Source organism: Strix aluco, chromosome Z (genome assembly GCF_031877795.1).
Source record: "Strix aluco isolate bStrAlu1 chromosome Z, bStrAlu1.hap1, whole genome shotgun sequence".
Classification (NCBI taxonomy): domain Eukaryota; kingdom Metazoa; phylum Chordata; class Aves; order Strigiformes; family Strigidae; genus Strix; species Strix aluco.
The window spans coordinates 30,092,704-30,109,387 of record NC_133971.1 but is presented as its reverse complement, the minus strand read 5'-3'; the positions used below and the strand labels follow the sequence as shown (position 1 = coordinate 30,109,387).

The 16,684-nt window shown below is 35.3% G+C and overlaps 1 protein-coding gene across 1 annotated transcript in view; it reads left to right on the top strand.

Moving 5' to 3' along the window:
• The window catches only part of GLIS3 (GLIS family zinc finger 3), a 180,052-nt gene that overhangs the window by 118,167 nt on the left and 45,201 nt on the right, over positions 1–16,684 (top strand). The window contains exons 6-7 of the mRNA XM_074812527.1: positions 12,829–12,990; positions 14,453–14,560. Of these exons, the coding sequence (XP_074668628.1) occupies positions 12,829–12,990; positions 14,453–14,560 (270 nt within the window). The remainder of the gene's footprint in view (positions 1–12,828; positions 12,991–14,452; positions 14,561–16,684) is intronic.

Genomic DNA, 16,684 nt, shown 5'->3' with positions numbered 1-16,684 from the left:
AGGGATGTTCCACTTTGGTGTCTGTAAGAATTATTGCTGTTTCTGAGCTAGTATTTTTGATGAATATTTTATTTATTGGGAAATGCAGCTAAGGGCTAGCAAAAGCAATAAACAGATTCATGTCAAAATCATCAAATTCCCTGAGCTGAATTAGGAAGAAAGCAATGGGAAAAGTCTAAGCATAATTTTCACACTTTCAATATAAAACTTCAGTTTTTATTTTGCAATAGCATATTTCTTCTGAAAATTGTGAAATTTTAATTAAGTAGTTTTTAAAAGTTCTGAAATTCAGAAAATGAACTTTATAATATGATCTTTTTTAAATTTCTAGTTACATAGTTTTGGGGCTGGATTTTAAATACTACAGAGTGTGTTCTGGATGCCTCAGACCATTCAAGTGAATGTGATAAAAGCCACCTGAAGTGCTAGAAAATGTTGAATATTTACTGATGAATGTGGCCATGAGTGTAACTTCTGTGTGCTTTACATGCCTCCAAATAGTTAGAAATATCACAAGGTAGAACACACTTGTTTGCTTTTCATCTAAAATTGTCAGGATTAAAATTTCCTATGAAAAAACACTGAGATGAGATTTTCATAGTAAAGAGTGAGTATTACAAAATGGAGGTAGAAAAAACTAGTATGTGTCATGTCTATTCCCCAAACAGATAGAAATTTGAAGTTAGTAGTACAGTTAGAGGATAGCCAAGTATCCAAGTATAGTGGATAGCCATAGCTATAAACATGCACAGGTTATGTTTCAAAAAAAATCTACTAAAAAGCAGTGCAAGAAATAAACTTTGGAATAATTTATTTAAAAGGAGATTTATCTTGTGAACACAACCTGTATAACATTTTGGTCACCACTGCACATCTATTATAAAATATTATTACTGACAGAGGTAAGGCTGCTCAACTTAATTATATATATTCATTCCCACTGTATGACCATATCCATTCTACTGTCCGACTGGCCTCCGGTCCTTTGTGTAGGACATAAGTAATGTTTTCCCCCTTTTCTGACATAGACATTGGAGGGATTAATTGGTATAATAACATTCAAAATGTTATTTAAAAGGAAAATGCTAAGTACGTTGAAAAAAGAAACTATACATTTCATTTAATTAGACATCTCAAGTTCCTATGCTGGAATTGGTTACATGCCATTCTCAATTTAAAAAGAGTACTTTTGACAATACAGGTGTAATTTCTTCTGGTTTATAATTCAGCAATCAACCTTTTGGGGAAAAGAAATTATGTGTGTGAACAGATCATTTTAAAGGAAAGCTCTTTTCTCCAGCACCCTCCTTTTAACTGTGCAAAAGTACTGTCTTCTATGAAATGAAATGTTACAACTGCATAGTGATACTTTTTCCTTAAAACAGCATTGTGGCTCTGACATTGCCACTAAACTCCTTTTTCTATTTCATAGTGAAACACCTGAATTGCTCAATGAATAAAAGGAATTATATCCTCTAACAAAAGCAGAGGACTTGCATCCAATTAAAAGGATGTATGTTTTCAAGTTTCCCTCATCTTTCTGAAGAAACTAGATGAAGAAGGTTGGGAAGCCTGTTCTTTGGACTTAAAGCTATGATGATATATTTCCTTTAAATATAGAAGGAAATACATTCTTTTTGTCAAAATACAGAATTTAAAATGAAAAAAAATATCTATTTTTAGCCTTACGTTTTTCATAGACTTGTGGCATGATTCTAATTTTCTTATTGTTTCTTTGCCAGTTAAGTGAGATTGATTGGTTCACAGACATGCTTTTATAAATTGTTAATAATATAGAGAAAAAAATAAAAGAACTATTACCCAGCGGACTGGACCATCAATACACCATGGCTTGAACCACTCATGAATTCAACAAGACCTTCAAGAAACATTACCTCCCTGATGCAAAAATGTCAAATAAATTCTGTCATATGAAATTTGCAAAAAATTCTGTCCCCTGATGAGGTGGTTGTTGCATAATGGCAAATCTAAGACTTTTTAATTCTTGAAATCTTGAAATGCATCCATATGAGACAACTTACTTGGAAAAAGTTACTCTTCACACCATCACAAATTGGAACAGCAAGACAGTTTAATCAACAGTTTTATTGTTATTTTAACAATAAAAGATTCTGTTTATATGTGTAAATTAAAATTTTATTTATGCAAGAAGTTACATATGACTGAGCCAATTTGGTAGGAAAAAATAAGTGCAACAGGTATAGGGCAACAGGGCAGTATAGTATTAAAATCGAGCGTTGCATTTTTTCGGGATATTGTTTGGTGCATTTTTCCAGCAAACCTTTAACTTCTAAATGCAAGTCAAGGTTTGGGCAAGCATATTTCTGTCTCCTAATGATGCCTCTTCCTGTATGCATTGTGCTTTTCTGTCTCAGGCACTTTTAAGTTGAACAGCACTTTACATAAACAATCAACCAATTGAATTATGCCTTATGTTTTTGCTTTAATAAAGCCTCTTTAACCAGGCCCTTTAATTAACGTCAGTGTCAGTTTCTCAAAATTGAAGCCATTCAAACTTTTATTCCGGGATAACTTAAGTACATAATTTCTTTGGACACAAAATTAGTGTTTATGGACGTGTTCTACTGTATTCTAGCATATTTTCTCTAGGCAAATGCTGCACTCATGAAAGAGCAAATGGATCTCTCACTGCCTGTTTTGCTCTTGGCAGTGATCTATATGGCTTTTTCAATTAAAAGAAAAATCTGTGACAAAGATGAATTTTGGCTCTGTAAATAATAAATGGATTTTACTAAGAGAGCCTATGCCAGATAGCAGCTAGTCTTGTGTACATATGCTGGGGGTAGAAAGAACCTCATACCCAGGTCTGTAAAAAGCTGTGCTAAAAGTTTTACAGTGTCAGTTGTGAGCTATGTACCATAAGTGTGAGAGTTTACCAGTACTCTAGTCATTGTATATGTGAAAAATGACAATCAAGTGATATATTTTCAAATAAGTGTAAAAAGAAATACTTTGATAGTATTTGTAGAACAGCTTGTGTTTTTGAATTTTTCAGTTCCAGTTTGCATGTTTATAGATGGGATAGGATAGGATAGGATAGGATAGGATAGGATAGGATAGGATAGGATAGGATAGGATAGGATAGGATAGGATAGGATAGGATAGGGTAGGGTAGGGTAGGGTAGGGTAGGATGGAATATTCCTATTTCTATGTATAGATATTTCTGTTCTGTCTCTATTTAGAGACAACAGAATTAATAATGAATAATCTGAATTTAGACAGAGTTTGGTGAAGAAGAACCCTCTAGACTCATGTTTCTTTCCCATTAGGGCTCTGGTTTCAGAGATTCCCTGATCTTTTATTCCTTTTTACTTCTAGTGTAATAGAAATAAAAATGCAGTCCTTTGTGAAATTCACAAAGAGCAAAATTCTCTAAAACAACAGACTCTTCCCAGTGAGAATGTGATTTACACTCCCTCATCTACATGATTGAAAGCCTATGGTCTCAATTTATAGCATATCTCTGGCATGAGATCCTGTACAGGTATGAATGACAGAAATGAGGTGTGGCTACACATTTTACTGGAGGGCAAAGCAGTGTTCCTGGATATATATTTTTTTTAAATACCCGCAAGGAAATAACTGGTTTTTTACTTGATGAAAAGTTATTTAGTTCCGGTGAGTTTACTAAAAGGAAGAAGTATTCCAACCTAGATTACTTCTCCAGAGTTTAAAAGTAATAGTAGGTGCTTTAACAGTGAACAATTTTAGAACCATGTTGACTTTTAGTAGAGAAAGCTGCACAAATACAGATGGTGACCTCAGTTACAAGAATATCAAAGACAACCTTTTAGAAAAGCCAAGGAGGTACAGAAAGAAAGGGGAAAAACCAGAAAAAATCAGGAGCACTGTCTTCCAAAAGGAAGCAATGAAAGAATTCCCAATTTGAACATTCTTCCTCTAATGGTTTCTGTACCATATGGTTTTTGAGTCAGTAGCAGCTGATGTGTTCAGTAATAGTTTCTTTTGAAGGGACTTGTCATAATATTTACCTTCTCTACAGCAACAGAAATAGCTTCCAAGTCTGAAATGGCCAAGCTACTAAAACTAATGAAATCAAGAGGCATTTCCATGGTGAATGAATCTCTTGACATCATTATTTCAGGGGATAGATAACATTCAATGTACAGTGCTTCGTTTCAGCTGAAGTATTTGTGTCTTTATCTAGAAAGTAAGAGTATACAGTGTGGTGCAGATCTCTAGAAAGCGAGAAGTATGAAGATCTCCAGAGTATTGCAGTGAAAAGGAGAAATGAGCAGGCTACATTTATTAAGAACACATAAATAAAAAAAGCCCTCTGTAAAGAGAGCTCTCACAATAAGAGTATTGTGGATGGGGACAGTTCCTTACCTGTTTTCCACTTCCATCTTTATTCCAATTTGATATCAAGAGACTAGCCTCTCTTTTGTGCTTTTCTGAAAAAGTAGCCCAATTTGATTTCCCATATGTTAACCAATGTGTAACTTTTTGCTCTGCATTAATATCTTCTTTTTTTCCATTGAGTTCATTGCATTTTTCAGTTATAGCGGCAGTATGTAGTTCTTCTTATTTAAAATATACCCAAAAAAATGGATGTATTGGAAAACTGAAATCAGATTAGGATTAATCTTGTTCTATACACACACACACACACAGAGCATTATGTGCTCCTTAGTCAAATGCTCTTAAAATATGATCCTTATAGCCATAAGCACTGACTGGTCCCATGAGTTTTACATCTGACTCATAATATGAACTTTCTTGTACATCTATTGAGTATAATAAACCTTTTAGCTTAAAGTAGGAAGTATAAAGAAGATAAATAACAACTTACTTTAGGCTTTGTCATGGTCTGTAATTATGTTTTGTTTGCATTTATAATTATGCAATGCTGAATTCTAAAATTTAAATGGAATCTACCAGAAATACCTGAAGTGAGGACATTGCAGTGGAAGGAACCTTCTTTTCTTAGGAGGAAAAAAAGAGAGTAATTACCTGTTGACTTCAATAAGCTTTGGACCGAATTGTCATTGAGTGGTTGGGCAAATAAGCATCTATTATAATTGCATTCAAAATATATAAACATAGTCTGTCATTATTTACTGGAGCAAAGAATTCCAAGACATTTATCATTTCATAAGATAAACTATAAAAACAGAAAATAAATCCCAGCCTTTGCATAGCTTTGAGGAAAAGATAGCCTTTTATAAGCGCTGTGCATCCACAAGAGCATTCAGTCACCATGTCAAAAATAAATTCTGTTCAGATAGAAATGGTTGCACTATAATGAAGTGCTGCTCTGAATGCTACATTTTTATCCATTTAAACACTTTAAGGGTTAAAAGCACAGCACTTACTTTACATGAAATGAACCTGGGCTTTTAAATCTCAGCTGTGGCATGCAGCCTCCTTGTTGGTGAGCACCTGATGTCAGCAGTTTGAATGATGTCTGACACTAATTATGTGTTGTTCACAAGATTGCCAAGCAGGAGAGTCTGGGGGACTAAAAAGCTATTTAAAAGCTATTCATATGAGGTCTTAATCTCAATTTTTTGAAAGCCCTTATGTCTCCTTCAGAGCAGCAGCCTGCTAATGCTGTTGAGGAAGGGAAGTGCTTTTTAAAAGACAACTAATGCTTCAAATGCATTGTTCTTGTTTGAAAGCCATGTAAAGAACAGCTTTAACATCTGTTCATGTGATAAATGCAAAGCTGGGGAAAGATACTTAGTCCTTGTCATACCACCTGCCATAGTGCTGACACAGAAGGACCTACCTGGTCAGCATATCAGAGCATTCAATATTAATTGACAGATAGACATAAAACATTGTTAAATAATTAATTTGCCCTTTATATGCTAATAATCTTATTAAAATGCTATATGACTACTGAACATTTCACAGATTTGGTTTGGGGCCTTATGTATATGCTATTCTGGATTTATTTTTTCCCTATAGTTTTTAGGGATACCATTCCTTCCATTTGTGTGTATGCATTCACATATGAGAGCATTCCCTAATATTCAGAAGTGTCTTATATTTTCATTCAGATAACTTTCTTCAAAGTCAAAGGATTTAAAACTTTTATTTTTCATGCTTATGGTCAGTTTATGACTATTACTAGAGTAAACAAGTCAAGCAGCTTGTCAAAGCAATCTGAGACAGTAACTTACTGTTGTGAATGGAATCAGGTCAATGTCCAGAGGCAGAGGCAACTTTTTATGCTGTCTTAAAGAAGGCAGACTCATACCAGTTTGGATTTTTCAGCACATGTTATATCAAGTTATATCTCATGGTTTCCAAAGACTCAGAAGGCTACATAAAACATCTTGGAGTCCTTCTTCACCTTTGTAGAGTCCCACTTGTTTCATTTTCTTCTCCTGTATCCATCAGCTCTTCAAGGGAGCATGTGTTATCAAGCTGTTACTTCTACAGTCTGGGATGGAAGAAGGAAAAAGTAGAAAACTAGTACCATGTTTCTGTATTGATATTTTACTGAAAAAAAAATTGTAAATGATAAGCACAGAATATTTTAAAATAGTCCAATATTATTCATTAATAATTTATTAATGTAATTCAAATGTGGAATCATAGGCAGATAATGCTGTTTCCAAAGGAGGTGTTGCACTGAATTTTGTCCCAGTGCTGATGAGGGTCAGTGTGGAATGGAATACAAAATACTGCTAGTGAAATGCCTGCAGTTCTCTTTTTGAAAAATTATAGACTAGAATTGGGCTTCTCCAAAGCTTTTCATGAAGCACATGACATTTTTTAACCTGATATGGAGGGAGATCTCTACAACTACCTGAAAGGAGGTTGTAATGAGGTGGGTGTCGGTCTCCCAAGTAACAAGTGATAGGATGGGAGGAAACAGCCTCAAGTTGCACCAGGGGAGGTTTAGATTGGATATTAGGAAAAAATTCTTCACTGAAAGAGTTGTCAAGCGTTGGAACAGGCTGCCCAGGGAAGGAGTTGAGTCACCATCTCTGGAGGTATTTAAAAGATGTGTAGATGTGGCACTTAGGGACATAGTTTAGTGGTGGACTTGGCAGTGTTAGGTTAATGATTGGAATTGATGATCTTAAAGATTTTTTACAACTTAAATGATTCTATGATTTTAAGTTTTTTGTATTAAATTCTATTAATAGGGCATATATTAGATAAAGGGTGCTTCACTTGTTCTCAAAAAAGTGGTCTAAGTAGGTAAACTTTGTACATTTAACAGGGACTAGTAGAGCCACAAATACTGAAGATATCACACTGTTACAGTCAATCTGATTGATTTTGCTGAATTATTGTGTCTGTAAAACAGACAAATGCAAAGCAATACAAGCGGGAGTGTAGACATAGAACTTATATTTACAAGATGAGAAATTCTGCCTACCAAGACATGAGTTTGAGTGGGGATTTAGTATTACCAACTGTGATGAAAAACCTCTGTAAAATGCTATGACTTAAACAAGACTAACACGATCCTTGAATGAGTGAAAAAGTGGGTATGATTCAGAAAAGTCATGTTACCTGAATGCCTAGCACTGGTAAGACTACTACTGAAATACTGATCCTATATTTCATATCCCAGGTAAATGAGGTAGTCAGAAAGGGACCACAGAAATTATCAATGGAAAACCAAACTGTATTGTGTGACGAGTTTTTAGAGTATGCATCTATGTGTTCATGTGCAATCAGTCATGGATTAATGTGGGTTAGCCATGGGTTAGCAGGCAAGAGCTGGGTCTGATCTGTACTGTACATCTGTGAAATTGCTGTTTTTCCTACCTGTGTGTATGTAGTGGGGAGGGCCCAGTCCCACACTGTTATGATGCCATGTGTCCTTGGACCAGAATTAGCATCCATTGTGTTTAGTGAAGAAGAGGCATGAATACTTTTCCATGGAAAACATGTTTGCTAAGGGAAAGCTTCTTACCTTGTTGACCTTGTAAAATCAGGGAGGAGTTTCTCCCCTCTGATGTGTATCTTAGTTTCTGGGTGCACTTTTTTATCTCTTTTTGCATCATCAAAAGTTCACCATGGCTGAACAGGCTACTAAGCCAAACAAATTGATATTCTGCAACTGTATAGGAAAATATTTAAAGGATCTGGTTAGTATGTCCTGGGTCCATACAAAGGTTTGGGTTGATTTCCTCCAAGTCAGTTTGGCAGAGAATTGGACAGTTCTCCACCTTGCCATCAAGCATTGGTCACAGCTAACTTTCTGAGATCATTTGGATGTATCTCGTCTGATCATTTCCCTATATCACATCCTTTTGAGGGCTTCTCAGTCTCTTCTGCTTTTTGCCTGAGGCATGTATTCTGTTTTATTGAAGAATGAAATGTATTCTGTCACTGAAGTATCTAGGTTTGTTATTGAGACTTTGTGTGGACACTAGCTAGCTCTTGATACACAGGAAGCCATCTGTTGCAATTTAATGATTGTAGGAAAGTTATGTTTAGCAAAGTCAAATTTAAGAAGGAAAAACACCCAACTCCCCATAACCCTAGAGAGAGATCAGATTGGGAACATGTAGTGAAATGTATTAATTATAATATCCCGTAAATATTTCCCCACTAGGGGAAATGCTTATCCTTCACACTTGAAAAATAAATGATCCTCCCCCAAATGTAGTGATGCTGAAAAATATTTGAGGATTACTGTGTATAACTGATTCAAACAAAAAAAATACATTAAAAGCCTAAATGTGAGACTATCAGAATAGGAGAGTAACATTATGTTGTATATTGGAGAAAACATTACTGTAAAAACACTGCTCATGTCAATATTTCTAAGTGTATTTAATTTTATTTGTTTTGGTTTTAGAATCAATTTCAAAGTAGGTCTGAGAAAGCATTGTTCATAGTGAGAAAGCAAATAATATATATATAAATTATTTGTGAGAACGTTAAGTGACTTGATAAGAGAAAATACCTAGAATCAGAAGTTATCTTTTACATTACTTATCACATTAATATAGCAGAAAAAGACAAAAGAAAATACACTGTTTGGATGCTGAAGCAAAACAAATTCAGATAGGGAAAAGTGAAGATTTTGAATACCAGGTAATATTAGGGGATAGCTGGATTAAGAAGGAGCTGGGCTCTCTGTCATTGACCTTTAAAATCAAGACCAGATTCTTTTCTGTGAATGTATCAGATCTCAGACAGATGTTGTTTGCCAGAGCAAGGTCTGGAGTCTTTGTCAAACTGGTGATCAACTGACTGGTTCCTTTTACAGTGAAAACTGACTAATTTCTTAAATACTTGGTCACTGAACATCTGCTAGTAACATTAAAGTAGTCACACAGGTATTGTCATGCTGTTCCTACCTGTGTAAGGAAGGGTCTAAATGTACTTCGTAATGAAGGTTGCTGTCTAATTCCCGACAGGGCTCAGAAGTGCATGATGCATCCATCAGGGCTTTACATGCTGCACAGATTATTTTATACAAATCTATGTAATTATATTGTAATTTTACAGGGTGGTTGCCTGGTACACTGAACACCATCTCTGTGTATACAAAGATGAACAGCACACTCATGAGAACACAAGTGTTTTAAAGTCATAGCACTGCTTCTGCTTTTTATTTACATGCTTCACCTTTCACTGTAAATATAGTTTCTTGCTTTTGACAATTATCCTTATAAAAAGATAAAGTAAACATGGATATGGACACTTCAATTAATATGTTTTTAAAAGAACTCTCAAGTTTAGGAAGCACAGAGAGGAAATTCTCTTTACGAGCTACTTAATAGTTTCAATTTATATGCAACAGTAAAAATAAAAGCTCAGTAACTATGATTTCTGGATTGCAGTTTAGGAAAACATTACACAATTAATTCCATGTGATTTCCAAAAAAAAAATAGTTTAATCAGAAGTATGTTTTGGAGTGTTAAACAGCTTCAGAATGCCAAATGCATGCAATGTACTTAAATGACTAGTTCTAATAGAGGTGTTACATCCTCCTCTTCTACCACAGCTAATAACTTAGAAGCTACAAAGAGTTCCATTTCAAAATACAACTACTATCTACCTGACTTTTTTCCCCCATGGCTAATCATGTCTTCTCTGAATACTTTCGCTGAAATCTGGTTATGAGGAAATACTGTATGTTCTGTGCTGTTGGAAAGAATATCTTTTAATTCTTTCATCTTAAGCATTAGAGATTTCCAAGGCTTCAAAAGTCTGGTTTTTAGAGTAAACATTAATTAACTATTGTGTAAAGATGATCTTTCTAATAATACAGCCTTGTGGTTATCTGTGCTTTGCTAGAATGACCTTTTCTGCAATACACAACTATATGACATACAGTAATTTAGGGCTGTGGAGGGGAAAGAGAACCAGACTATATTCTCTGCTTCCAAGTTATGATCAGCAAGGCAGGAGTCTTCAGAAATCACAATTTTTAAATTTGTAAGATAACATTCGCCAGTTCTGCTCCATTAAACATTTTTTCCCAGTTAAATTCAACGCTAATTTTACAATCATATAAACAATTGTTTACACATGTTTAATTTTGTTTGCATGCTTGAAGATTCAAAGTTTAATAACTTGTGAGACAAAAAGAAGAGGGCCTTCTTTTAGAACTTTTTCACTGGGCTGAGTTTTACCCTATGAAATAGGGTAAATTGCTTGAGATACTGCAATTTATTTCATACTTATGTATAGCTTAGTTACTGTCATTAGAATGGATGGTTGTTCTTGTATGGATTTACAAAAAATAATAAGTTGTCTACATAAGGTGGGCTAATCAGTAGGTTTCTTTGTTATTTTAACATAGCTGCTCTGGAATTATTTTGCTTTTCATAAGGCTGTTTATTTTATCAGTCTTTTAGCTCTTATGTTTTTTTATGCTTTCTCCACTCTTTACTTTTTCCTTAAAAAAGAGTGGTATTTTTATCCAGGCAGTTATTAGGGATATCTGTCTATTTTTTTTTAATTTATCCTGAAATATTTTGTAAAAATAGTTCCCTAAAAGTAAAAATATTTTTACACTTGCAACAATGTTTGGCTTGCATACTAAACCTTCGTAAACATAAAGTCAACAGTATTTGTACAAGCACAAATTAATGTTTAGTGATCAAAATCGGATAATCTGAAAGGCACTGTAGGTTTGCTTTGGGTAAAGGGATGGGATATAAATAAAAAGCTTTGTGGGTTGCGAAATTTTCTGCACATTGATGTGTGTGAAAGATAGAATTGCAGTTATGACATAGTGGGGGGTGGTTCATCCCCTTTCTCAAGTTTCAATTTCTTAAGCTTATTTTTAATATTACTATTTTGTAGGTAATGTGTATTTTCTCCTATATACTGTGTTTTCCTGGGCAACATTCAGAGTATATTTCCTTCTGTTGCTAAAACTAAACAAAAGCTGTTAGGGAGTGATGCACAGAAATTCAGCCTCCCCAGTTTGTTCGGAGAGGCTGAAACTTTTTTTTCCTGTATTTTCTCCCTGCACTTTATTCTTTGAAGTTGTAACTCTCTCTTGCATTACTTCAAAAAAATGAAGTGCTTAAAATAAAGCAATGAAAATTTTTTATCCCGTTTCTTCTCTTTTTCGAGGATCTTACAGATTTGCAAGAAAACTATGCTATTTGCGAGCAGAATTATGTTAGTGTTTTCCTAGCCGTGCTTTTGTAAACATAAATGCACTGAATAATATATTATAAAATTGATTTGTGTTATTCTAACATCAGTGAAAAACAGCTCATTTCTTTTCAAGTGAGTAAAATGAATCGGAAGAGAAATAGTGGAAAATTTTGTGTTAGCATTAGAAATGTTTGACATCTCTGTTAATTCATGATTATTTTTCCAAGTATACAAGAAATGCAAACTAGCATCTTATGCAGCAGATAATTTAAATGTTGCACAGTGGAATATGCAGCAGCTGAAACTAATGAGATTAATGGATATTGACTGATAGAATTAAAAAAGCCTATACTTCTAACTAATATTCATACATATTCAAGTCTAACTGAAATCAAATGTACATAAAAATTCTAGTGTCAAATAGAACTGATGGGGTTTAGTTTCCTTTAGGAAAAAGTATACTATGGGAACATGATAGGTGAAGAGCTGGTTTTCTGCTCATAAAAACACAGGTTTCTCTGCAGATGCAGTACTTGATTAGGTGTAGAAATACTGTGCCACACGATTATTGGTTACGCGTGGGGATTAAATCCTATTTTGATGGGTTCCCATTGTTTTTAATACCTCATACATTTACTCACGGCACAAAGGTAACGAAATACTTCAAAAATCTTTACTTTTTACATCACTGTCAGCAAGACAGAGCAGACTGACATTTCCCTGCATGATTTTTTTTTGTTGCTCTGTAAGTTGGGTTGCTACAGAGAGATGCCTGTGTTTGGCTCAGTTGCTAATAGCCAAACAAGCCCAGAGCTGAGATAAGGGTAGCTAGTGCAGGACTTGGGGAACCCCACGGTGACCATTTGCTTTCTGTGTGCTGTTGGGTGAACTAGCTGGGGCTGTGTTTCCCAGATAGACTGATGGTGCTGTGCTCTGAGCTGACTGGTCTCTTTGGGTCTCAGTGTCCCATCTGTAAAATGGGAGCAGGACATAATTTCCTAATTCAACCATGTGCAGGGAGGATAAATACATTCTTATGGTCTAAATGGTTCAAACCCTACAGCAACACCCACACTAAGAAGCCAGGCTTTCTTCAGCTTTGGAGAGGCATCCAGCCATAGTGGGTGGGAGATATCTACAAGCCCTTTCACCCTCCTGCTTGAAGTTTGCTGTTGCAGTGTGCTGCATGTGCTTTCCTTTCAAATACTTTTTTTTTCTTTTCTAGTTCGAGGGTTGCAAGAAAGCCTTTTCCAGACTAGAAAATCTCAAGATTCACTTAAGGAGCCATACCGGTGAAAAGCCGTACCTTTGTCAGCACCCTGGCTGCCAGAAAGCTTTCAGCAACTCCAGCGACCGTGCCAAGCACCAGAGGACACATTTGGACACTGTAAGGAAGCAGAAGTCCCATTGCAGTCCCCTGTACATTAGACCGTGTGCTCCTTTCCTCCAGCTTGGTGGCAGCAGGTAGCCCATAACCTTAGAGATAGGAGGGAGAAGTGTCTGATGAGGCTGTTTAAGCTGTTTCTGAAATACCCAGTGATGCAAGCATGAATGAAGATGGGCCAGACTAGTTGATAAAAAGTCCACAGCTCAATGGGCTTTGCTGCAGGGAGAGGCAGTAAATTTCTCCCACTTAGTTGAACTCTAGGGAACATGACATCACTATGCAAAGACACAGAAGATGTCTGTGATAATAACTGCTATTCTCTGACAGAAACTCAGTTAAATGTAAGGCTCGAACATGTACCAGAAAGCCAAGAGAGGAAGAATAATGTATATCAAAAAATTTTCATGCCAACAAATTATTGCTTGTGAATTTGAGTCACAGCTGAGATTTGTTTAAGAAACTTTTGTTTCATAACAAAAGATTGTATTTTGTCAGAGACAAGCAGTTTCCAAAGGGCAGAAGTCCAGAAAGAAAACAAGGACAATGCCATTTGAATTAAATGGCTGTCACAAAACTTAAGTTGCCCATTTCAAATAGTCCATAGTATGGCTGGTAACTTAATCATTTGGACAAGGTGTTTTTGGAAACACTTTGTGAAACTTAAATGGCTAAATTGCAAAATAGCTAATTCCAGAAAATGGTTGGACCTAATGCTTATTTAATACTTTGTATTGTGGACCTACAAGTCTTAGGAAAAACAGACAGGTTAGAACAGGCAGAAAGAGAGATTTGAAGAGCTTTGTATTTATTTGGTGAGTTAGATTTATTGGGCTTTCTTTTAAGAAAACTAGAAAGGTATTACAGGACTGGTATCTTTCTAAAATGACAGGCACTATTACAAAATGTGAGCTAAAGGAGTTTGTCTTGTACTTCATATTAAAATGGATATTTTTGTGTGTAATATTTTTGAAACTTCAGTATTCAATGATTGCTTTGGTTTTTGCTTGCTCTCTTTGTAATGTAGTCAACTAACAGTTTTTCTTGTTCTCTTTTTCTGAAGCAGATTCTTCTATAATCCTAAACAGTCTATCTGGGCCTTTACTGCAGTTTCTTTACCTGATTCACTAAAGAATATATTTTCTGATTAAGTCAAAGATTGCTCTGAGGGTGGAAGAATTGTGAGTATAACTAGCAATATTCATTGTACTGATTACAAAAAAAAAAAAAGGTAACAGTGAAAGGTGCCATAATGAAAGCTTTCCTTTGATTTGTCTTCCTTATAAGCCTTACTTTCATCTTTTCCCTTTCTAATAAATTACCGATCATTCTGCTTGTAATAATGTACAACATTTGTGTTCTGTAGTAATGTGGTTTGCAGCATCCCAAGGCTCAGAAGAGATTCTCTTGAGTTAAAATAATCTGTGATATAACAGCTGCTTTATTCTTTTTCTTTCTGATTTAGAAACCTTATGCATGTCAGATTCCAGGATGTACTAAACGATATACAGATCCAAGTTCCCTGAGAAAGCATGTGAAAGGCCATTCTTCCAAAGACCAAGTCAGGAAAAAGGTAAATTTTCTACTGTGTTAATTGGTGTAAAGCTTCTGTGGAGAAGTCAGTGTTCTAATATTAGATGTTTCAATGTGTCTTCAAGTACCTGTGCTGATTTCAGACTGTTGATTAGAAAAACAATTAGTGGAAAATAATAGATATGGTTCTTATAGATGATAATTTAATCTTTGACTTAATGAGGCTGCCTGGCTTTAATGCTTTTTATTTTCTGATGTGATGATTAATCACTAAGCATACATAACGAGGCAAATAATAATTTTTGAAAACATAAATTTTTGTTTTTGAAGTTCTGCCACTTGGTAAATACATAGTAATACAAAATCCAGTTTACACAGCCAGTCTCAGATGGAAAGATGGATTTTGAGGGCAGATGGACAGTATGTGAGATTAAGCTCTAAATTATATTTCCATATGGCTGATGCTTCCAGATACCAAGACATTTCACAATGCTGGTTCCCTGTGGAAGTCAAGTCCATGAGTCAACACTTGTTTATATATATAAGCATATCTTTGAAGAGCTGAGTTGTGACCTAAGGGAATATTTTTTTTTTTTCCTAACCATTGTTCATCCTATTTCCTATTAATCACTAGCACTATGTCATTAGCTTGTTCAGATTACTAAGGATAAAAATCTAAGCTTTTATTTTAAAGGAAGGTGGTCCTGATAAAAGGGGAACATGCATGAACTAGTATAGGGCTAGATAAACCTTTGAGATGTCAGTCCCATGTAAAATAGGAAGTAATAGTTTAGAAGTTTTAAAATAAAATGCACAGCCATTCATAGAAGGTAGCAAAAAAATTGCTTCGTACAGCATTGGAAGCACTAAGTGGCAGTCTTTAAAGCTACAGTATACAAATTTGAAGAGTAACTTTTTATTCAATTGTTTGTTGAAGCAGGACATGGCAGCAGACACCTGCGTGGCAGCCTCTGAGGAACTGCCCTGTAGTATTCTTGAGGAAATTCCTTTAAACTTATGAGTGCCCACTCCTGTATCAGAGATGAAGCAACTAAGCATTCATTTTCACCTTAATAAGCAGTACCTTGACTCCCTTGCTCCTGTGCATGCTGCCCACAGGCAGGGCTGCCAAAGGAGGTCTGTAAGCCCTGTCCTGCCTGTCCCAGGAGAGCTACTCAGCCACTGAGACACTGTCTTTTACAAGCATGTAAAGTAAATCCCAGTCAAGATGTTGCATTCTGAGAAATTTGTGTGTGATGCCTCAACTAGAACTGGCATAATGGACCTGAATACAGGTATTAAACTGCACTGTAACATTACTGTCATTGAAAGTGAAATAATATGTTATCTCCTTTCTCTCATTTTGTCAGATTGAAATACTATGTGGGATTTTCCTTCCTGCATTTCGTTCACTGTTTGATTTTGCTCATTTTCCATTCCTTCTTTGTGCCAAACAGTTTAAACCTGGCCTCTTTTACTACTCACTTGACTCTGTATGGGCCCATTCTAGACTTAAAATTGCTTATATTTACATCCCTGTTTAATAAGAGTTTATTTGTGCTCATTGGTCACCTGAGATATGTTGATATTTGGAAGGGGAAATAAGCCAAACCTCCACAAAAAGAAAAGAAAAATTGTGGCATCTATCAAGCCGGATACTTAAAGCATGGATGAAGTTTGAAATGTATAATGTTTACAGGTTACAGCATAGTTACTGACTTTTGAGAACTTGTAATTGCTAACCAACATCATGCTTTGGTATTTGAAATATTTTCTCTGAGTAATAATAATAAAAAGTAAGAAATAATAAACCTTTTAATGCAGAATTAAGGTTATTTATGGCTTTAATTAAAAGTGTAAATTGGCTTAATGTCAAAAAAGGCTTTGCAAAAATGTGAATTCATCAAAAATAACCATAAAAATTCCAAGGTGGTAAGGGCACAGTGGAGTAATACTTCCAGCCCTAGGAATCTATTCTGTTGAAAAGAATGAAACCCTTTGCTGTCACACCCTGTTAGTCATGGATTCATTTATTATATCTTGCCTGACTGCTTTTAATCCTCCTTTTAATCTCCCCCTACACACCAAGTGACATTATTGTGGTGTCTTAAGTTGCTGTTTCTCCAAGACTGTACCTGGAAATGTGTCTTTGATGTTGCATAGA